The 21,198-nt window shown below is 36.8% G+C and overlaps 2 protein-coding genes and 13 non-coding genes across 15 annotated transcripts; 7 read left to right on the forward strand and 8 right to left on the reverse strand.

Moving 5' to 3' along the window:
• Positions 1-374: 374 nt before the first annotated feature.
• Positions 375-446, reverse strand: Trnap-ugg (transfer RNA proline (anticodon UGG)). Its single transcript has one exon. It is a non-coding gene; the product is annotated as a tRNA-Pro (tRNA).
• Positions 447-3,986: 3,540 nt separating this feature from the next.
• Positions 3,987-5,349, forward strand: LOC145765529 (uncharacterized). The gene is made up of 2 exons (XM_082577363.1): positions 3,987-4,478; positions 4,956-5,349. Exons 1-2 carry the CDS (start codon positions 4,270-4,272, stop codon positions 5,347-5,349), a joined length of 603 nt encoding a protein of 200 aa, XP_082433489.1. The 5' UTR covers positions 3,987-4,269.
• A 48-nt stretch (positions 5,350-5,397) lies between these two features.
• Positions 5,398-10,281, reverse strand: LOC145765528 (uncharacterized). Its single transcript, XM_082577362.1, has 10 exons — positions 9,926-10,281; positions 9,562-9,691; positions 9,023-9,269; positions 8,420-8,597; positions 7,716-8,250; positions 7,269-7,455; positions 6,795-7,037; positions 6,430-6,601; positions 6,139-6,287; positions 5,398-5,929 (listed from the first exon to the last, which is right to left on the reverse strand). Exons 1-10 carry the CDS (start codon positions 10,150-10,152, stop codon positions 5,733-5,735), a joined length of 2,265 nt encoding a protein of 754 aa, XP_082433488.1. The 5' UTR covers positions 10,153-10,281; the 3' UTR covers positions 5,398-5,732.
• A 1,692-nt stretch (positions 10,282-11,973) lies between these two features.
• Trnap-agg (transfer RNA proline (anticodon AGG)) lies at positions 11,974-12,045 on the forward strand. The gene has a single exon. It is a non-coding gene; the product is annotated as a tRNA-Pro (tRNA).
• A 187-nt stretch (positions 12,046-12,232) lies between these two features.
• Trnap-ugg (transfer RNA proline (anticodon UGG)) lies at positions 12,233-12,304 on the reverse strand. The gene has a single exon. It is a non-coding gene; the product is annotated as a tRNA-Pro (tRNA).
• Positions 12,305-12,993: 689 nt separating this feature from the next.
• On the forward strand, positions 12,994-13,065 carry Trnap-agg (transfer RNA proline (anticodon AGG)). The gene has a single exon. It is a non-coding gene; the product is annotated as a tRNA-Pro (tRNA).
• Positions 13,066-13,256: 191 nt separating this feature from the next.
• Trnap-ugg (transfer RNA proline (anticodon UGG)) lies at positions 13,257-13,328 on the reverse strand. Its single transcript has one exon. It is a non-coding gene; the product is annotated as a tRNA-Pro (tRNA).
• A 1,838-nt stretch (positions 13,329-15,166) lies between these two features.
• Trnap-agg (transfer RNA proline (anticodon AGG)) lies at positions 15,167-15,238 on the forward strand. The gene has a single exon. It is a non-coding gene; the product is annotated as a tRNA-Pro (tRNA).
• A 187-nt stretch (positions 15,239-15,425) lies between these two features.
• Trnap-ugg (transfer RNA proline (anticodon UGG)) lies at positions 15,426-15,497 on the reverse strand. The gene has a single exon. It is a non-coding gene; the product is annotated as a tRNA-Pro (tRNA).
• A 704-nt stretch (positions 15,498-16,201) lies between these two features.
• Trnap-agg (transfer RNA proline (anticodon AGG)) lies at positions 16,202-16,273 on the forward strand. Its single transcript has one exon. It is a non-coding gene; the product is annotated as a tRNA-Pro (tRNA).
• Positions 16,274-16,460: 187 nt separating this feature from the next.
• Positions 16,461-16,532, reverse strand: Trnap-ugg (transfer RNA proline (anticodon UGG)). The gene has a single exon. It is a non-coding gene; the product is annotated as a tRNA-Pro (tRNA).
• A 960-nt stretch (positions 16,533-17,492) lies between these two features.
• Positions 17,493-17,564, forward strand: Trnap-agg (transfer RNA proline (anticodon AGG)). Its single transcript has one exon. It is a non-coding gene; the product is annotated as a tRNA-Pro (tRNA).
• A 187-nt stretch (positions 17,565-17,751) lies between these two features.
• Trnap-ugg (transfer RNA proline (anticodon UGG)) lies at positions 17,752-17,823 on the reverse strand. The gene has a single exon. It is a non-coding gene; the product is annotated as a tRNA-Pro (tRNA).
• Positions 17,824-18,523: 700 nt separating this feature from the next.
• Positions 18,524-18,595, forward strand: Trnap-agg (transfer RNA proline (anticodon AGG)). Its single transcript has one exon. It is a non-coding gene; the product is annotated as a tRNA-Pro (tRNA).
• Positions 18,596-18,782: 187 nt separating this feature from the next.
• On the reverse strand, positions 18,783-18,854 carry Trnap-ugg (transfer RNA proline (anticodon UGG)). Its single transcript has one exon. It is a non-coding gene; the product is annotated as a tRNA-Pro (tRNA).
• Positions 18,855-21,198: the final 2,344 nt, after the last annotated feature.

Raw genomic sequence — 21,198 nt, forward strand, 5'->3', positions numbered from 1 at the left:
AAATGAAAAACACAAAATTGAATTATTTTGTTGATATTCTGTTTTAATGATTTTTCCATGTTATTAAGTTTTTATCACTTTTGTTCAGATTAACTTTTTGCAGGTTTGCGTTTTCGGCTCGTTGGTCTAGGAGTATGATTCTCGCTTAGGGTGCGAGAGGTCCCGGGTTCAATTTCCTGAAGAGCCCACTTGCATTACAGTAGTTTTGGCAATACGAAAATTATAATATATTTTGAAATAAATTTAAAAATAAAAATATGGTTTGCAATTGACAGTTTTCATTTGACTTCAAACTATACTTTTAAACTCTTGGATAAACACAGCTGGATAGGTCAATTGCAAAAGCAAAGGTCAATTTACTTATCACAATGAATGGGCTCGTCCGGGATTTGAACCCGGGACCTCTCGCACCCAAAGCGAGAATCATACCCCTAGACCAACAAGCCACACTTCTTGGCAGTTAAATAAGATTTAGTGAAAAAATAACTGAAGTCTACCAAACAAATCTGTCAAGCGTTTTGCTTCCAAATCTACCATGCAATCAGTTCACTTCTGGTTGTTTTCATTTCTGATCATTCAAGCGAGACATTACACATGCTAAACACAGCTATGGTATTGGTATAGATATCTAGCACATGGGCACAGTGGCGTAACTACCTATAGACCTTTTCCGAGCTGATATCAGTCAAGCGTGACCGGGTAAACACGGTCCTCTGAGATGGCGCAGTCAGAACTGATTTTGCTTGAAACTTGTTGCATTTTTGCGCGTATTGTAAGTTGTAAGGACATCGCAACGTTTTCTAAATAGTTTTTATCTGGACAAACATGTATTTTAGTGTCTATGAAACCTATAATCTTGCATTCGTTTGTAACAGGCCCAGGGTAAGTTATGATCATGTGGAAACTTGAGTACCAGTGGGCTACAAAGTCAGAAATTCAGATGATGTTGAGATTCATTTCAGATTATGTTCATTAACTACTGCACCGGTAGCCTGCAAGCCTAAATTGTGTATTTTCCTTTGTAAACAAAAAAGTAAGGCTACAGGATACACTGCCAACTTTCTCGATTTGCCTACGGTGCCACGATTTCAAATGCAACATCAAACTCTTTCTGATAAAGCACTGGCTATATTATACACTATCGAAGAATCTCTGAAGAATGCACAGATACTAGAAAAAGAAACAGTTGAACAATGTGACAGTGACATGTGGTTTAAAAGCAGATGTTCTTGATTAACTTCTATTTTTCGAAAAGTGTTTACAAGGAAAGCTGCACCCTCAGCCTCATTTTTCAAATCCATTTTCTCTGCTAATAAATGTAATGCTAAATCACTAGTATATGGTCGAAGTAACGAGAAAGCTGCATGTGCACTTTATGTTGCCAAAATGACCAAGGAAATTGGCCATACCTTACAAGTAGGCTAGGCTATAGCCTATGATTGTGGCCTAATAGTAAATCCTGGCTGTTCACACCTGGGAGCTTCTCCAGATGGGAAGGTGATAGGTTTTTCTGCGCAGGTAAGCCAATTTCAAATTTTGGAAAGAAAGTGCCCATACAAAATATATAGACACCATAGCGCAGGGGTCCGCAAATACTTGTTGGCGTGACCCAAAAACCAATCGTTCGAAATCTTTGCGACCCAAACGTATCAGAAGCATACAGTATAATTTTGTGGAAAAAAAATTGCAATTTAATGTCCATTTCAATGCGGTCATCCCCGCTTGTTAAGCCCACATCGGGACCGGACGATTTTGGGCTTATTAAGCGGAGGACAATTTTCTGCCACTCCTATACCTTCAATAATTCCGGAATGGACCAAATTGGGCTTCTAAGCGGGGGGAACCTATTGACCGTGGGCTTCGTCGTCGTGTAAGCCTCTGGGGTCGAGGGTCCATCCTTTTACGACCCCAGACTCACGATGTTCCCGGACTACACTGGAAGGCTACTAGAGAGCAGCCAGTCTTTGATTACATCATCCATGAGGCGTAGACCTTTCCACTCCGTTAGTTGGCTTGAAAATGATATAGTCATTGATGATGTGGTCTGCAGTCTGTCCCTCGGCACCACATTCACAGGAGAAGGAAGAGACCACTCACAATTGGTGCTCAACCATGCGGTTGAGCAGAAAAGCTCGACGCCGGTACGAAGACGGTTGAGGCGCACCAAAGCCTGTCTTTGTAGTGTCACGCCGATTTGACATGTGTCGGGGTCGAAGATAAACGTATGGAGTCTGGTGGTACTTGACTTCAATTCTGAATTCCATTTATGGTCCGCCCAAGTAGCTGCAAAGATGTCTTGTTCATCAGCTTCGTTGATCAGAAGCCTTGAGCGGCTGGCACGAATGGGCGTCTTGATTTCAATCGATAGGGGTGCTCGTTTGGGAAAGCAGAGATCTTGTGGTAGAGAAGATGGTTAGGCTCCAGTGTCCGTCGGCCGAGAAACAGTGGTTGTGCTCTAGTAGCGCAGCGTGGGATGTCAGTTTCTTGCGCAGTGACACCAAATGGTGGTGGTAGCCTATGTGAGCGACCTATACAGTGTACAGTATCACCCCAAGCTATTTTGGTTCGCGGTCAGAAGGGAAGAGGTTTTCCATTGTTTTCAACATGTAGGCTAGCTCACGATCAGCTTCCGGATTGTGTAGGTGGAAAGCTGCTGTCACAGTTTTGGTTCGCTCAGTTTCAGTCGCCAGTTCTGAAAATAAGCTGAGAAAGTTTTTAATCAGGGTTGCATTCCTGGGGGGGGGGGGGGGGGCTGGGGAAGTTATATGGGAAGGACATATGGCTATATCTGGAATGACTTGGTGTGATTTTATTGTGTCAACGTCCAAGTCACTGTTTGTACAGAGAATTCCATTTGATGATGACTTTTGGAATTGTAGGCTATGTTACCTAAACTAAACAGTTTTTACTTCGGCCTTGTTTTAAACTATTTATGCACCACAGAGGGAACTCAATAAATCATTTCGCTCTTTGAAATCTGCACATTTTTACATCTTGTTTGCTTGTTTGTTTATCTTTATCCTGCATTGCGGGAAAGCGGACTTGAGCGCTATGCATCGGTGTACGCCTTCCGACATACACCTGACCCACGCTGCAGCCGACTGCAATGTCTGTTTCCGGTTGTTTACTTTACTTATGACTTAAATTTGGTACTACCCATTACTCGAAATCGATCACTGGGTAGAGGCAATTATCGTAAAGTTTCTTGCCCAGAAAAACAACAGCAAGTGCGTGTGGCGGGAGTCGAACAGGTAACTGCATGAACATGATGAAATTAACAAAACATGCTTACAAGCAATGTCTAATTTTTCTGACGAAAGTGTTGGCCTTTGAAAATTGCAAAGCATGCAACAAACAGCCCAAATTTGATTAACTACTCCAAGCATGTTAACTGGTATCTTTCTGTCAAAAAATGAAACGAACTGACAAAAGGTTTAATAGACATTAAAACACATGTTTGTCTTGTCCAGATAAAAACTGCTTAGAAAACGTTGCGATGTCCTTACAACTTACAATACGCGTAAAAATGCAAACAAGTTTCAAGCAAAATCAGTTCTGACTGAGCCGTCTCAGAGGACCGTGTTTACCCGGTCACGCTTGACTGATATCAGCTCGGAAAAGGTCTATTGGATCTTGTGGATAAATCCAGGGGCGGCACGTTGCTACAGGGCGGCAAAATGTGATAACGTTTTAAAGTTTAAACGAACAAAGCAGTCACAGTAATTTATTCCTGAAGAGATTCAGACTTAAACGACCTAAGTTAACACTGATCTAAGTGAAGCCAAAAAATTAAACAAGTTATGCTTTACTTATAAACTAAGTAGGGTAATTTGCAACTTTTTAGGTTGTGACTCACCATGTGGTATTTGTGACGGTTTAATGATACTCATGTTGTTGAAGTAATGATAAAATTTCGGTTGTAACTTCTAAGCTATAGCATTGTTCAGTTAATTTAGCTTTGGTACGGTAGTTAAAGGGCTAGGGACATGAAAAAAAATTTTTTCTACAAAAGTGATTTTCTGATTTTATACGTGGTCAATAAGAATGCCTGAAAAAAAAAAGTTTTTTTGAGCTGTATTTGGGGTGCTTTGAGGGCCTTTTATTTTCACTTTCTGATAGTTGACGATCCGACACGCGTCACTGCGTAAAGGCGACTGTTGAGCGATGACGTTTCACCGGGAATTCTCTCGCATCGATGTCAGATCGCACTGCAGAAATAAGTAATTCGGACAAGCAGCAAGTGAAGTTATTTTGTTTCAATAACGTGGTATGGAGACATTACAAGATTTTAGCAGCGGTTCTGATGAAGAGGCTGAAGTATTTTGTGACTTTGGAAATGAACATCTTCCGATGCAATCTGATCACGACCATGTTCAACCGTACATGTTCGAGCCTTTGGCAAGCAGCTCAGAAGAGGAGATTGAAGTATGTGAAGCAATGGATTCGGATATTGAGCTTCGAACGAACAGCTTAAACTGGTATGTTGTCAGCGTTTGTATTTTTACACACTAAATTTAATTAGCATTACACAATATAGATACCAATTGTAAACAAACATTTGTCTGCGGCCTATAAATGGCTTAAACTGTGGGAAAGGCAATAACTTTTTTGCTGTGTAGCATTGCGCAATATTAGGCTACTCAATTTACTTTGAAGTTATTATATAACAACATGTGGCCTTCTATAAACATTCCTTTTCATCGATGCGACCATTACGGTAATCATCCCAAGCATTTCTATAAGTAGGCCTACCGGTAGTAGACTGCGTTACCCACCAGGTTTCACTTCTTGGACGACCGCGTTTCCTCTTCCCATCCACCTTTAGATCTAGTGCCTTTCTAAGAAAACTTCCTTACACTGATATCAAAACAGTGTTTATTTTAACACCACAGTACACAAGTGATATGCATGCCGTATGGCTATTGCAATTTGATTTTTTTTTCATAAAATTACAGGTGCAAGTGCGACAACTGCGATATCCTTCCAACAGTAGCGGAATGCAGGTGTTGCACCGAAATAGAGTGCATTGCCCAAAAAGTAAGAGAAGGACGGGAGACGTATGGCTGCGAAATAAAGTGCATAACAGAGCACCCTGGGTTTCAGGCAGCCTGTCTCAATGTGGATGTGTTAGAAATTGCCTGGCTGCAGTACAAGCAGCAGTATGGAGTTCATGGGGCTCCTGAACATAAGCGCCATAGGCACATTGCATATAGGCAATTAGCCCGTTGGTGTTGGGGGTACCTTGGTCGAAACCTTAGAGTGGTTCTTCCAGCATGCGCCGTGACTTGTATAAGAACCCAATTGTCGCTCCAAAACAATGAGGACGATTTCGTTGGATTTCAACTGTAAATACCTGAAGAACAACCTAAGACTTGATATGGCTTCTTCTGAAGAAGCCATATCAAGTCTTAGGTTATATCGATATTATTGTTTAATACGTAATGTTTCGCCCCCTTAATAAAGTACTTTTACAAGACTCACCAATGTGTGTTATCTAGTTTGATACAAATATGGTGCAATAGGCTACTAACTTATGTTGCATTGTAAGTTACTTTATAGCGGTTAAGTATGTCCGCGATGGTATTAAGCAATAAGTCAAAGAAATGGCAATGGTGAAAAATGAAATCAATGAAAGATAAACTAATACGACCACCAATCCCAAACGAAAGCGAAATATGAAATAATATGCTGTACGGCGTACATTCAAAAAACACAGAAGTACATCTATAAGGTTATGAACTTTCACTGTTATTAACTGGTGCGCTTGTAAGAAAACGCGATATATGATTGTTGACGACACTCTGTTTATCTGGACGCTTGAGATTGTGACATAAAGGAGGAGGGGTTTCCCATGACAACTCCTCTGGAATGTCATTACTAGCATCTTCAACTCTTGAAGTCACTTCAGCTATAAGTTCAGCAACGTAACCTGCAAAGCAAGGGTTATAAAATATATTTCTAGTCAATGTTCATCGCGTAATTTAACCGAAGCAAGCAGCTGCAACTGTCGAAGAATAGCTGGCTGAGTGTTTAGGGACTAGCAAATGCTTATGAGTTTTAGAAACGAATAAACGCACTATTAGGTTGTTTAAGTAGACTTTAGCACATATTTCAATTTTAGAAGACATGTATTCTTACTGAAGGTACATTCTTGCATTATCTTTTTTAGCGTGTGAGAACCTCCTTTGCCTTTTGGAAAGGAAAGAGAAAACTGCAAATTTCCGTCTTTTGTTTTAGCTTGCTCCTTTCTGCTATTTTCATTGTAATGAAGGGCCGCAAGTAACAATCTAAAGTTAAACATAAGCGTTGATTACTGACGATGACAAGCTGTTTTTTAGCAATCTCATTGCATTATAACTCTGTAGGCTTATTACATTCTTAAAAGCCTCTTTAACAATGGTTAGGCAGAATATTTGCTGAATGGCTTACCTGCATTTCATGGCAGCATAACCAAAGTGAAACATTTTGGGTGCAAATTGATTGACAAGACTGTGGTAGGCCTCTATGGAAAACGTCTGCCCTTCCGGGGACAATTTCGTGACATCTTTTCGTAGATTCTTGCTTCCCAACAATCCTGTCAAAGCTTCATAACATTCAGATCCTGAAAATAAAGAGTCTTGCTACTAAACTTCACATGTCAACTTAAAACACTTAAAAGTCAAGTCGAAAATTGCACAAGGTACTTTATCCAACACTGAGCGAATATAAGCAGTTAGCATGCTTTTGAAACAGCCTTCTTTTATGTTACTGCAATCACACTTGAGGTTAATAAAGACAATAAGTACAGAACAAACCTGCTGTGAAGTACTTCCTTTTCGCAAGTGGCAGATGTAAGCACGAAGGAAATAACTCACTGTGTCCAGTGTGGATGTCACATATGTGATTTGGCAGAGAGTCCCATTTAGCTAAAGCTAAATCACCATTTCCATCACTTGTCAAACCACACCAATACAGATGGTTTATAATGCTTTGTCGCCATTTCGAAACAAGCTCAAATCCCTTCTTCTTTTCTACAGCAACAAGTTTTTTCGAAAGACCTTAACCAAAGGAAATTTACAGAATTAGCGAGTTGCCTGCAGTATAAAATGGTTTACGAATGACTAGATCACTAAATGCTCCATTCACATTGCAATAACTAATGCATTTAGCAAGATCTTTTTTGGCACAAACTAAACTACATGAAAAATGAGTAGACTAATAGAGTTAAACTTGTTGTTTAGATCGTTAATCGTTTTATGGTTTTCTTTGCTTCAATGTTTAGCGCTTACCTTTTGCAACATGCCATATATCAAAGTAATGCGTCATTTCTTCATGATCCTCCCTAATCCACTTCTGTATCTGCAGGTGTCTGTCCGTAATCAATGTGCATATGTTGACTCCAGCACTAGAAAGGGTATGGAGACACCTTTTCAATCCCTCTAATTCCATGTGGTAACTTCCCTTGACCTCATTACTCTAAACACACGTCTTACATTAGGTAGAACAGTAGTAACTACTGAGGGAAAACATGTATTCGTTGTATACAATACTCATGTAACTTTTGGGGAGCTTTCCATTACATTTGTGATTTGCGGAAATAGCAAAATTACGACATCAGAATTGTGGGTAACTCCATTCAATATTATATATATTCCTTTGAAAGATGAAAATACAACATAACATAATTCAGGACACGATTTTGTAGCAAGTAGCATCGTAAGAACATGTAAACTTACCTGGACAATTTCCATGCTTAAAATACGGTTTTGCTTCACATCCATCAGAGTATAGCTTCCGTATTTAGCAGAGTGGCCCATAGAGTCACATCTTGCATCACCACCACAAATAAGATTAACATCCTTCTTTGCTTCTTGCAGTACATTCTGTTGCTTCATACTCCAGACATGGTTGACAGCAGGTATTAAAAACTTTTTTTGATGTCGAAAAAAGGTACGCTTTTCGTAACACTGAACACCCCAAAAGCGCAAAAAACGTAAAGTTTTTGTAGGTAGTGCTCCACTGAACAAAATAGAGGAACTTAACGAAATATTTCCTTCTGGTATTCCACCCACAAATGGCTGACTAAACCATTTGTAAGACTGACGGCAGTGATGGCAGATTTGTTTAACTGCCAACAGTGTTCCCTTGCATGTACTGGAAGTTGTTGCTCCTGCCTTACCACATAATTGACAGATTAAAAACAAACTCATGAGCATGCTATGGAAAATCACATATTTATTTTCCGGTATTGATTTTTGATTAGCTTCTGATCTGGAAAATACAAAGAAAATATCAATACATGTTTCAAAGTGGATGTAGCTGGACAAATTGAGGCATTCTGCCAATAAAGACCTGACCTACTCCAGCTCAATAGGCAGCTATGAACTCCAGTTAGACATTCCAAGTGTCAACACAAGCCAGAATATTATGCATCACTTACTCATTACATTCGAAAGAAATGGAATCATAAGATTCATTGTAATCTTCATCCAAACATTCATGCATGTCTTCTTCATTTTCACTATGGATGGGAGTAGAAGATTGAATAAAATCCATTACCGGTATTACACATTGAGTTGCGGCATCACTACATCTTATCGGTACATTGCATTGGATGCCTAAAACATTGCAGAAATTAAATGTGGCTGATACAGCTAGTCATAAATTATGTTAACTAGTATGTATGTTATGTTAACTAATGTTTACAGTAGTATTATGACTGTGGTATTGTCTCAATGAAGGATTTGCTTTTTTTCATTGTAACACTAACATTAATCTTTGATACTTTTAATGCAATGTTAACTATTGGATGACACTACAATAACTTTAGTGGATCATTGAAAACTTTTAGCACATGTGGATTGTGTAACAATTTACCAGTAGCCTACATACAATATATTTCACTGCAGTACAATAAGTTATTTACAACTTGATGAAGAAGGAAAAAATAATTTATTTTAAACCTTGGGCAGTGTAGCATGATTATGAAATCGACTAACATCGATAGGCTAGCATCTAGTAACCTATTTAACAAGTTTATTACCTATACTTCTGGTATTGGAAACATTAACGGTTTGGGTCATTGCAACTTTGCATTGTGGATTTATAAACATGGCTTCATAAATCATCAAAGGCTGTTCCTGTTCATCAATTGCTTCTTTTGTTATACTAGTAGAGTTTTGACCAGCAATTAACTCTGTTTCCACAGACACCACTTGTTGATCTACAAGGCTGCTACCAATATTTTGGGTTTCTTTCGAATGCACTGTAGTTACTTCATGTTGCAAAAGCTGAAATATTTTTTGGCATCAGTACCACATAAAATACTCTCTAAGTAGACTAATACAGCAGTGCACTTGACATGCCAGTATAGAACTTAACATATGTGTTAATTAAAGAAAAAGTACGGTACTTAAAGGCAGTCTTATGAGCAGAAAAGAAAATTGATCATTAACACCTTTATATGTAGGCTACGAGATAATTTACTAACCTTCACGTAGTATAAACACAAAACCTGAATAGTATGAGAGAATATAACTAGTAGGTTTGCAATTTATAGGCTAGCTATGGTAGCTAATTTACTTGTTGAACTCGGCGCTTTCTGACAGCACTCCTCTCTGTCTTTGCATGTGGTTCAGCCGTAGACGTACAAGCTACGTTTTGCCGCAGGCTAAGAATTGATGGAACTGCACGTTTCTTGAGAATCCTTTTACTGAAAGTTTAATTATCTTACAGTTAACTCTCAAGATTATTTAAAAAAAAAACTTTCTTGTCCTGCTGTAAACCTTATCAAAGATCAACTTTGAAATAACGACATTAGACTAACCCAATTAATGTGTGACAGTGGTAGTCTAGCTTAATAACACTATGGTAGTTTAGTATAGCAATGCAGCAATGAGCACTATTGGAAATGCAGTCTAACCCAGGCTAGGCTGTAGAAACTTACCTGCCTGAAAACCCCAATTGTACTTGTAGACTCGATTCTTCAAATTGGTTACTGTCAAAGTGTACGGAACAAATTTGTGAGCTTGCTTTAGCCTTCCAATACTTTCGGTTTTGTTGAACAAATTTCTGCCATTTTTTAAACAGGTTTGGATCTTTGGGAAACTGATGAACACTTATCCCAGGCTTCGGATTATTGCTGCATCCCCAAACAACACATCTTCCAGGCATTTTTGCTCCAACAAATAACTTTTACAAATGAATTAACAGTTTACTTTGTAGCCTAAACCTCAACTAAGCAAATGAAACGTCGCTTTCAGCTGTCTTAATGCAGTATATGTCTTTATGTTGTCGTGTAATTGTCTTTGCTGTGAAGGTTAGAAATAAAAACAACTGAACTGAACTGAACAGTGAAAAACTACAATCGTTCATCAATTCACCGGTGTGACGTAGAAAGGGAATTTCCCGAAGACATTTTCGGAAAGGGGCTACAAAAACCTTATGTGTTGGATTCGTGATTTCAAAAAATAAAAACACACACTTTCAGCTTGTTTTAACCAATTTTGTTGATAGGAGTTGTTCATGATACTATTCCCTACAAGAATAATCCAAAAAACCTCAATCAAAAAAATCATGTCCCTAGCCCTTTAAGTTCAGATTAGTTTTAAGTTTATTTCACTTTCGGGAGGAGACAGGAATGGACCGTGAGGTCATCGAGTCAACTGCCACCTTTACTATCTGTCTGTGGTAGATAGACGGGATTCCTCCATCTTCATGTGTGAAGATGGGTTAGGTTAGTGAAAGGTTTAAAGTTTCAGGTCTGAAATAGATCATTTAGCTCCACTCAACAAATTTGCAATTATGGCTAGGCTATTGTTTTTAACTAATGTGGTGTAGATTCCAGAACAAGATTTAAGTTGCAATTTTTTTAAGTTAACTTTTGCCTATGACGAGAGTAAAAGAAAGTGAAGATTTTTTTTAGAAAGAAAAAGAAAGCTAGAGAAGAGGAACTAAAAAGAATGAAGGAGTCATTTTGAAGTTCGTAAAAATTGACTCTGCTTAAAAAAAACAGAAGAGATTAGCACAGTAAATCTCTACGGTACCTCAAGTTGAGACGGAAGATGAAGATATGCTACCTCGAGCAAAACAATAACAACGTGATCACCGAAAGCCTGTGAATGAAACACTGTCAGGTAAAGATAAAACAGATGCTATCTATTATTCTCATAACGATGTGGGCATGTGGCTATACTTGGTCAGAAACATTAACTCATAACATGAGAGTTGAGATAATCAAACTAGGGCCCGAAAGGATTCACAATAAAGAAGGGCCATTCAAGCCAGCGATTAGAGTAATTAAAGGTGACAAAGAATCATTCAGCTGTCTGAGTAAGAAGTGGTTTTATTTTGAACTTTCAATAAAATTAAACACAACTGCTTTATTTCTACTGTTGTGTGGAATTTTAATCAGCTTTTACGACGGTGTCAGGGAAGAGGTAGGGGCGGCGTTACGTGAAAAAATCCAAGGGCGGCATATTGCGTTGCTACGCCACTGCATGGGCATACGAGATTCTAATTATGGGCCTAAGAAATCTCAGACAATGGCACAAGAGATGCAAAGTACGTGTTTATAGGTAATACAAACATTGGCAAAAAAATCCGAAACATGGGCATAAGACATCCAAAATATGGACATACAAGATCCAAAGTATGGGCATAAAAATCCAAAGATTTGGCACAACAGATCTAAAACCGAGGACATCATAACATGGCAAATAATAAAGAAATGTTTTATTTTGTGCGCTAATTTCAGAAAAAGTATAGAAACGAAAATTACACAAGATAAAATGGAAAAAAGAGATAAAGAAGAAGAAAAAAAGAAGAAAAGGTAGTAGAAGACATAGTACAAAATGATGAAGATGAAGAAAAACGTCATGAAATGAAAAACACAAAAGGGAATTATTTTGTTGATATTCTGTTTTAATGATTTTTCCATGTTATTAAGTTTTTATCACTTTTGTTCAGATTAACTTTTTGCAGGTTTGCGTTTTCGGCTCGTTGGTCTAGGAGTATGATTCTCGCTTAGGGTGCGAGAGGTCCCGGGTTCAACTCCCGGACGAGCCCACTTGCATTACAGTAGTTTTGGCAATACGAAAATTATAATATATTTTGAAGTAAATTTTAAAATTAAAATATGGTTTGCAATTGACAGTTTTCATTTGACTTCAAACTATACCTTTTAACTTTTGGATAAACACAGCTGGATAGGTAAATTGCAGAAGTAAAAGTCAATTTACTTATCACAATGAATGGGCTCGTCCGGGATTTGAACCCGGGACCTCTCGCACCCAAAGCGAGAATCATACCCCTAGACCAACGAGCCACACTTCTTAGCAGTTGTATAAGATTTTATGAAAAAATAACTGAAGTCTGCCAAACAAATCTGTCAAACGTTTTGCTTCCAAATCTACCATGCAATCAGTTCACTTCTGGTTGTTTTCATTTCTGATCATTCAAGCGAGACACTACACATGCTAAACACAGCTATGGTATTGGTATAGATATCTAGCACATGGGCATAAGAGATTCTAATTATGGGCCTAAGAAATCTCAGACAATGGCATAAGAGATGCAAAGTACGTGTTTAGGCAATACAAACATTGGCAAAAGAAATCCGAAACATGGGCATAAGACATTCAAAATATGGGCATACAAGATCCAAAGTATGGGCATGAAAATCCAAAGTTTTGGCACAACAGATCTAAAACCGAGGACATCATAACAAGGCAAATAATAAACAAATGTTTTATTTTGTGCGCTAATTTCAGAAAATGTATAGAAACGAAAATTACACACGATAAAATGGAAAAAAGGAGATAAAGAAGAAGAAGAAGAAGAAAAAGAAAAGGTAGTAGAAGACATAGTACAAGATGATGAAGATGAAGAAAAACGTCATGAAATGAAAAACACAAAAGGGAATTATTTTGTTGATATTCTGTTTTAATGATTTTTCCATGTTATTAAGTTTTTATCATTTTTGTTCAGATTAACTTTTTGCAGGTTTGCGTTTTCGGCTCGTTGGTCTAGGAGTATGATTCTCGCTTAGGGTGCGAGAGGTCCCGGGTTCAATTCCCGGACGAGCCCATGCACTTGCATTACAGTAGTTTTGGCAATACGAAAATAATAATATATTTTGAAGTAAATTTTAAAATAAAAATATGGTTTGCAATTGACAGTTTTCATTTGACTTCAAACTATACTTTTAACTTCTTGGATAAACACAGCTGGATAGGTAAATGGCAAAAGTAAAGGTCAATTTACTTATCACAATGAATGGGCTCGTCCGGGATTTGAACCCGGGACCTATCGCACCCAAAGCGAGAATCATACCCCTAGACCAACGAGCCACACTTCTTGGAAGTTGTATAAGATTTAATAAAAAAAAACTGAAGTCTACCAAACAAATCTGTCAAGCGTTTTGCTTCCAAATCTACCATGCAATCAGTTCACTTCTGGTTGTTTTCATTTCTGATCATTCAAGCGAGACACTACACATGCTAAACACAGCTATGGTATTGGTATAGATATCTAGCACATGGGCATACGAGATTCTAATTATGGGCCTAAGAAATCTCAGACAATGGCACAAGAGATGCAAAGTACGTGTTTAGGCAATACAAACATTGCCAAAAGAAATCCGAAACATGGGCATAAGACATTCAAAATATGGGCATACAAGATCCAAAGTATGGGCATGAAAATCCAAAGTTTTGGCACAACAGATCTAAAACCGAGGACGTCATAACATGGCAAATAATAAACAAATGTTTTATTTCGTGCGCTAATTTCAGAAAAAGTATAGAAACGAAAATTAAACAAGATAAAATAGAAAAAAGGAGATAAAGAAGAGGAAGAAGAAGAAGAAGAAGAAGAAGAAGAAGAAGAAGAAGAAGAAGAAGAAGAAGAAGAAGAAGAAGAAGAAGAAGAAGAAAAAGAAAAGAAAAGGTAGTGGAAGACATAGTACAAAATGATGAAGATGAAGAAAAACCTCATGAAATGAAGAAAACAAAAGGGAATTATTTTGTTGATATTCTGTTTTAATGATTTTTCCATGTTATTAAGTTTTTATCACTTTTGTTCAGATTAACTTTTTTCAGGTTTGCGTTTTCGGCTCGTTGGTCTAGGAGTATGATTCTCGCTTAGGGTGCGAGAGGTCCCGGGCTCAATTCCCGTACGAGCTCACTTGCATTACAGTAGTTTTGGCAATACGAAAATTATAATATATTTTGAAGTAAATTTTAAAATAAAAATATGGTTTGCAATTGACAGTTTTCATTTGACTTCAAACTATACTTTTAAATTCTTGGATAAACACAGCTGGATAGGTAAATTGCAAAAGTAAAGGTCAATTTACTTATAACAATGAATAGGCTCGTCGAGGATTTGAACCCGGCATCTTTCGCACCCAAAGCGAGAATCATACCTCTAGCTAGACCAACGAGCCACACTTCTTGGCAGTTGTATAAGATTTAATTTAAAAAAAAACTGAAGTCTACCAAACAAATCTGTCAAGCGTTTGGCTTCCAAATCTACCATGCAATCAGTTCACTTCTGGTTGTTTTCATTTCTGATCATTCAAGCGGGACACTACACATGCTAAACACAGCTATGGTATTGGTATAGATATCTAGCACATGGGCATAAGAGATTCTAATTATGGGCCTAAGAAATCTCAGACAATGCCACAAGAGATGTAAAGTACGTGTTTAGGCAATACAAACATTGGCAAAAGAAATCCGAAACATGGGCATAAGACATCTAAAATATGGGCATGCAAAAGCCAAAGTATGGGCATGAAAATCCAAAGTTTTGGCACAACAGATCTAAAACCGAGGACATCATAACATGGCAAATAATAAACAAATGTTTTATTTCGTGCGCTAATTTCAGAAAAAGTATAGAAACGAAAATTACACAAGATAAAATAGAAAAAAGGAGATAAAAAAGAAGAAGAAAAAGAAGAAAAAGAAAAAGAAAAAGAAAAAGAAAAAGAAAAAGAAAAAGAAAGGGAAAAAGAAAAGGTAGCAGAAGACATAGTACAAAATGATGAAGATGAAGAAAAACGTCATGAAATGAAAAACACAAAAGGGAATTATTTTGTTGATATTCTGTTTTAATGATTTTTCCATGTTATTAAGTTTTTATCACTTTTGTTCAGATTAACTTTTTGCAGGTTTGCGTTTTCGGCTCGTTGGTCTAGGAGTATGATTCTCGCTTAGGGTGCGAGAGGTCCCGGGTTCAAATCCCGGACGAGCCCACTTGCATTACAGTAGTTTTGGCAAAACGAAAATTATAATATATTTTGAAATAAATTAAAAAATAAAAATATGGTTTGCAATTGACAGTTTTCATTTGACTTCAAACTATACTTTTAAACTCTTGGATAAACACAGCTAGATAGGTCAATTGCAAAAGCAAAGGTCAATTTACTTATCACAATAAATGGGCTCGTCCGGGATTTGAACCCAGGACCTCTCGCACCCAAAGCGAGAATCATACCCCTAGACCAACAAGCCACACTTCTTGGCAGTTAAATAAGATTTAATGAAAAAATAACTGAAGTCTACCAAACAAATCTGTCAAGCGTTTTGCTTCCAAATCTACCATGCAATCAGTTCACTTCTGGTTGTTTTCATTTCTGATCATTCAAGCGAGACACTACACATGCTAAACACAGCTATGGTATTGGTATAGATATCTAGCACATGGGCATACGAGATTCTAATTATGGGCCTAAGAAATCTCAGACAATGGCACAAGAGATGCAAAGTACGTGTTTATAGGTAATACAAACATTGGCAAAAAAATCCGAAACATGGGCATAAAAGTTAAAACATCCAAAATATGGACATACAAGATCCAAAGTATGGGCATGAAAATCCAAAGTTTTGGCACAACAGATCTAAAACCGAGGACATCATAACAAGGCAAATAATAAAGAAATGTTTTATTTTGTGCGCTAATTTCAGAAAAAGTATAGAAACGAAAATTACACAAGATAAAATGGAAAAAAGAGATAAAGAAGAAGAAAAAGAAGAAGAAAAAGAGAAGAAAAGGTAGTAGAAGACATAGTACAAAATGATGAAGATGAAGAAAAACGTCATGAAATGAAAAACACAAAAGGGAATTATTTTGTTGATATTCTGTTTTAATGATTTTTCCATGTTATTAAGTTTTTATCACTTTTGTTCAGATTAACTTTTTGCAGGTTTGCGTTTTCGGCTCGTTGGTCTAGGAGTATGATTCTCGCTTAGGGTGCGAGAGGTCCCGGGTTCAATTCCCGGACGAGCCCACTTGCATTACAGTAGTTTTGGCAATACGAAAATTATAATATATTCTGAAGTAAATTTTAAAATAAAAATATGGTTTGCAATTGACAGTTTTCATTTGACTTCAAACTATACTTTTAAATTCTTAGATAAACACAGCTGGATAGATAAATGGCTAAAGCAAAGGTCAATTTACTTATCACAATGAATGGGCTCGTCCGGGATTTGAACCCGGGACCTCTCGCACCCAAAGCGAGAATCATACCCCTAGACCAACGAGCCACACTTCTTGGAAATTGTATAAGATTTAATGAAAAAAAAACTGAAGTCTACCAAACAAATCTGTCAAGCGTTTTGCTTCCAAATCTACCATGCAATCAGTTCACTTCTGGTTGTTTTCATTTCTGATCATTCAAGCGAGACACTACACATGGGCAGTTCCATCGTGACGGACGTACCATTCAGAGAGTTATAGCAGTCTATAATTGTTGATGAAATGGAAATCTAGGCAATTCTACTACATAGCATGAAAGGGTACCCTACCACTATGAAATCACCCCAAAAATTATTTCCTAGCTGCTTTCTGTAAAATAGATACAGCTCGTTTATCATGCGTGACGGACGTATGCAGAGAAACAAGAAATCATAAACTTATGCTAAACACAGCTATGGTATTGGTATAGATATCTAGCACATGGGCATAAGAGATTCTAATTATAGGCCTAAGAAATCTCAGACAATGCCACAAGAGATGCAAAGTACGTGTTTAGGCAATACAAACATTGCCAAAAGAAATCCGAAACATGGGCATAAGACATTCAAAATATGGGCATACAAAATCCAAAGTATGGGCATGAAAATCCAACGTTTTGGCACAATTAACAGATCTAAAACCGAGGACATCATAACATGGCAAATAATAAACAAATGTTTTATTTCGTGCGCTAATTTCAGAAAAAGTATAGAAACGAAAATTACACAAGATAAAATTGAAAAAAGGAGATAAAGAAGAAGAAGAAGAAGAAGATGAAGATGAAGAAGAAGAAGAAGAATAAGAAGAAGAAAAAGAAAAGAAAAGGTAGTGGAAGACATAGTACAAAATGATGAAGATGAAGAAAAACGTCATGAAATGAAGAAAACACAAAGGAATTATTTTGTTGATATTCTGTTTTAATGATTTTTCCATGTTATTAAGTTTTTATCACTTTTGTTCAGATTAACTTTTTGCAGCTTTGCGTTTTCGGCTCGTTGGTCTAGGAGTATGATTCTCGCTTAGGGTGCGAGAGGTCCCGGGTTCAAATCCCGGACGAGCCCACTTGCATTACAGTAGTTTTGGCAATACGAAAATTATAATATATTTTGAAGTAAATTTTAAAATAAGAATATTGTTTGCAATTGACCGTTTTCATTTGACTTCAAACTATACTTTTAAATTCTTGGATAAACACAGCTGGATAGGTAAATTGCAAAAGTAAAGGTCAATTTACTTATCACAATGAATGGGCTCGTCCGGGATTTGAACCCGGGACCTCTCGCACCCAAAGCGAGAATCATACCCCTAGACCAACGAGCCACACTTCTTGGAAGTTGTATAAGTTTTAATGAAAAAATAACTGAAGTCTACCAAACAAATCTGTCAAGCGTTTTGCTTCCAAATCTACCATGCAATCAGTTCACTTCTGGTTGTTTTCATTTCTGATCATTCAAGCGAGACACTACACATGCTAAACACAGCTATGGTATTGGTATAGATATCTAGCACATGGGCATACGAGATTCTAATTATGGGGCTAAGAAATCTCAGACAATGCCACAAGAGATGCAAAGTACGTGTTTAGGCAATACAAACATTGGCAAAAGAAATCCGAAACATGGGCATAAGACATTCAAAATATGGGCATACAAGATCCAAAGTATGGGCATGAAAATCCAAAGTTTTGGCACAATTAACAGATCTAAAACCGAGGATATCATAACATGGCAAATAATAAACAAATGTATTATTTCGTGCGCTAATTTCAGAAAAAGTATAGAAACGAAAATTACACAAAATAAAATGGAAAAAAGGAGATAAAGAAGAAGAAGAAGAAAATAAGAAGAAAAGGTAGTAGAAGACATAGTACTGTACAAAAAGATGAAGATGAAGAAAAACGTCATGAAATGAAAAACACAAAAGGGAATTATTTTGTTGATATTCTGTTTTAATGATTTTTCCATGTTATTAAGTTTTTATCACTTTTGTTCAGATTAACTTTTTGCAGGTTTGCGTTTTTGGCTCGTTGGTCTAGGAGTATGATTCTCGCTTAGGGTGCGAGAGGTCCCGGGTTCAATTCCCGGACGAGCCCACTTGCATTACAGTAGTTTTGGCAATACGAAAATTATAATATATTTTGAAGTAAATTTTAAAATTAAAATATGGTCTGCAATTGACAGTTTTCATTTGACTTCAAACTATACCTTTAAACTTTTGGATAAACACAGCTGGATAGGTAAATTGCAGAAGTAAAAGTCAATTTACTTATCACAATGAATGGGCTCGTCCGGGATTTGAACCCAGGACCTCTCGCACCCAAAGCGAGAATCATACCCCTAGACCAACGAGCCACACTTCTTGGAAGTTGTATAAGATTTAATGAAAAAAAACTGAAGTCTACCAAACAAATCTGTCAAGCGTTTTGCTTCCAAATCTACCATGCAATCAGTTCACTTCTGGTTGTTTTCATTTCTGATCATTCAAGCGAGACACTACACATGCTAAACACAGCTATGGTATTGGTATAGATATCTAAACTGTATAAACAGATTTCAAGTTGTAGAAGTATCTCACTCAATGTCTGCTAAAAGAGAAATATGTTATGGAGTACCACAAGGATCGATCCTTGGACCACTATTATTTTTAATCTATGTTAATGATTTTTCGAGATGTTTAGTACACTCTGAATCTATAATGTTTGCTGACGATACCAATTTATTCTTTTGCAGTAAAAATTATGATGAACTTTTCGAAATGGCGAATGAGGAAATGACAGGAGTAACAAATTGGTTAGCAGCAAATAAGTTATCACTAAATGTAAAAAAAACAAAATACATGTTATTTAATAATACAAATAAACTTTCAAACCTCTCTTACACACTGTCTATATGCAATCAACCCATTGAACGTGTCAACACTATTAGTTTTCTGGGCATTTTGCTGAGCGAAGACTTGTCATGGAAACCCCACATGCTATCTTTACTGCAAAAACTTCGCAAAAACTTTGGAGTTATCTGCAAGGTTAAGCCCTACCTAAACACCAACAATTTGATTTGCCTTTATCATTCCTTAATTGAAAGCAATCTCCGGTATTGCATAAGTGTATGGAAGCATGGTCATGTAACTGTTTTAAAAAAGCTTCAAAAGATTTGCAACAAATTTATAAAAATGATTGCAAAACATGAATCAAATCACTCTGAATCCCATAATTTCTTCACAATTGATGAACTATACACAATAGAAACTGCAAAATTTATGTTCAAACTCAAACACAATCACTTACCCCAATGCTTTAATTCTCTATTTCAACTTAATAACAATTTGCACTCAATATCAACCAGAAGCAACAATCACTTTTTCCTCCCCTACTTCTCCAAAAGCTTGACTCAACAATCCATTCAGTTTAGTGGAGTTAAAGTGTGGAACCATCTCCCGAAAACCATCACTGAAATTGAAACCTTTTCAATATTTTGCAGTAACTTGAAAAAGCACTTGCGTTTTGAAAATTAACCTCTAACAACCTATGCTGTAACTCTTTAATGATCTGACTGTATTATTGATTGTTGCACCATATCCTGGTGTAGCATGCCTTTCCAAATGCCACTTTTGTAAATTTATCCTACATATCATATATTACTATATTATACATTAACATATCTTACTATACGTATATCTTATATATTACACCCGACCGGATAAGGATGATGATTAGCCTACTATCTTTACTCTTCCATGAATAAGCTACTATACCATTTTGTATAATTTAATATTTGCCAGATAAGAATATATCACTATGTTACTACCAGCTTGCATCTAACTACTCCCTGATTATTATAAGCTATTATGTTCGTTCAGAGGATCGCTTGACTTTTCGTAAGATTATTATTTAGGTTGGGTTTGGAAAAGATGCTTGAAACAACTCAGACACTACATCCTTCATCGGCACTACCAAAGAATCTCCACCTCTCATTAGCGATACCAAAAACACTCCATCCCTCATTGACGCTAATTCAACTCTTATTAGAAATACCAAAAACACGCTGCTATATCATCATGCTTCTTATGCTCTTACATGCGCAGGAAATTAATTTAAAAAACAAAGCTTTTTTAACTATTTTATCTTGATAATGAGCTGCCATATTATGTATTTGTTCTGCAATATATAGGCTACTTAATATCGTTGCTGCGAACACTTTATTTCTGTACGAAATCTGTAAATAGTCCTTGTTTTGATAGTCCGTTACGTAATTTCAATATGTGTGTGTAAGTGTAACTGTGTATATTAGTTTGTTTTTGTGATGTTGGGTTCAGTCGTGTTCTCATTGCTTTAAGAATTGGCGCTCCAGTTGTTCCAGGAATGAGGAGGCGACTGATTCTTAACTAATTCATCAACTTATTTTAAAGTATCAGGTTTGGTGGCCGTGCTTAACTATATTTATTGATGCATATACCGCAATATTAGATCCTTTCATGCACGTCTTAAACCATTAAGGTTTTGCCACCTTTTCCTTTTGTTGGTTTTGTTACTGTATTTCTTTTTCACAATATCATTTCTTTTGCATTCTGACAAAGAAAAATAAATTGAATTGAATTGAATTGAATTGAATAGCACATGGCATACGAGATTCTAATTATGGGGCTAAGAAATCTCAGACAATGCCACAAGAGATGCAAAGTACGTGTTTAGGCAATACA

Source organism: Aplidium turbinatum, chromosome 2 (genome assembly GCF_918807975.1).
Source record: "Aplidium turbinatum chromosome 2, kaAplTurb1.1, whole genome shotgun sequence".
Lineage (NCBI taxonomy): Eukaryota > Metazoa > Chordata > Ascidiacea > Aplousobranchia > Polyclinidae > Aplidium > Aplidium turbinatum.

Coding starts and splice junctions, on each gene's coding strand:
- LOC145765529 (XM_082577363.1), top strand. CDS start 4,270: ATGGAGACATTACAAGATTTTAGCAGCGGTTCTGATGAAGAGGCTGAA. Junction 4,479..4,955: donor CGAACGAACAGCTTAAACTG/GTATGTTGTCAG, acceptor ATAAAATTACAG/GTGCAAGTGCGACAACTGCG.
- LOC145765528 (XM_082577362.1), bottom strand. CDS start 10,152: ATGCCTGGAAGATGTGTTGTTTGGGGATGCAGCAATAATCCGAAGCCT. Junction 8,251..8,419: donor ATTTCTTTCGAATGTAATGA/GTAAGTGATGCA, acceptor TGTATTTTCCAG/ATCAGAAGCTAATCAAAAAT. Junction 6,602..6,794: donor AAGGAAGTACTTCACAGCAG/GTTTGTTCTGTA, acceptor CTTTATTTTCAG/GATCTGAATGTTATGAAGCT.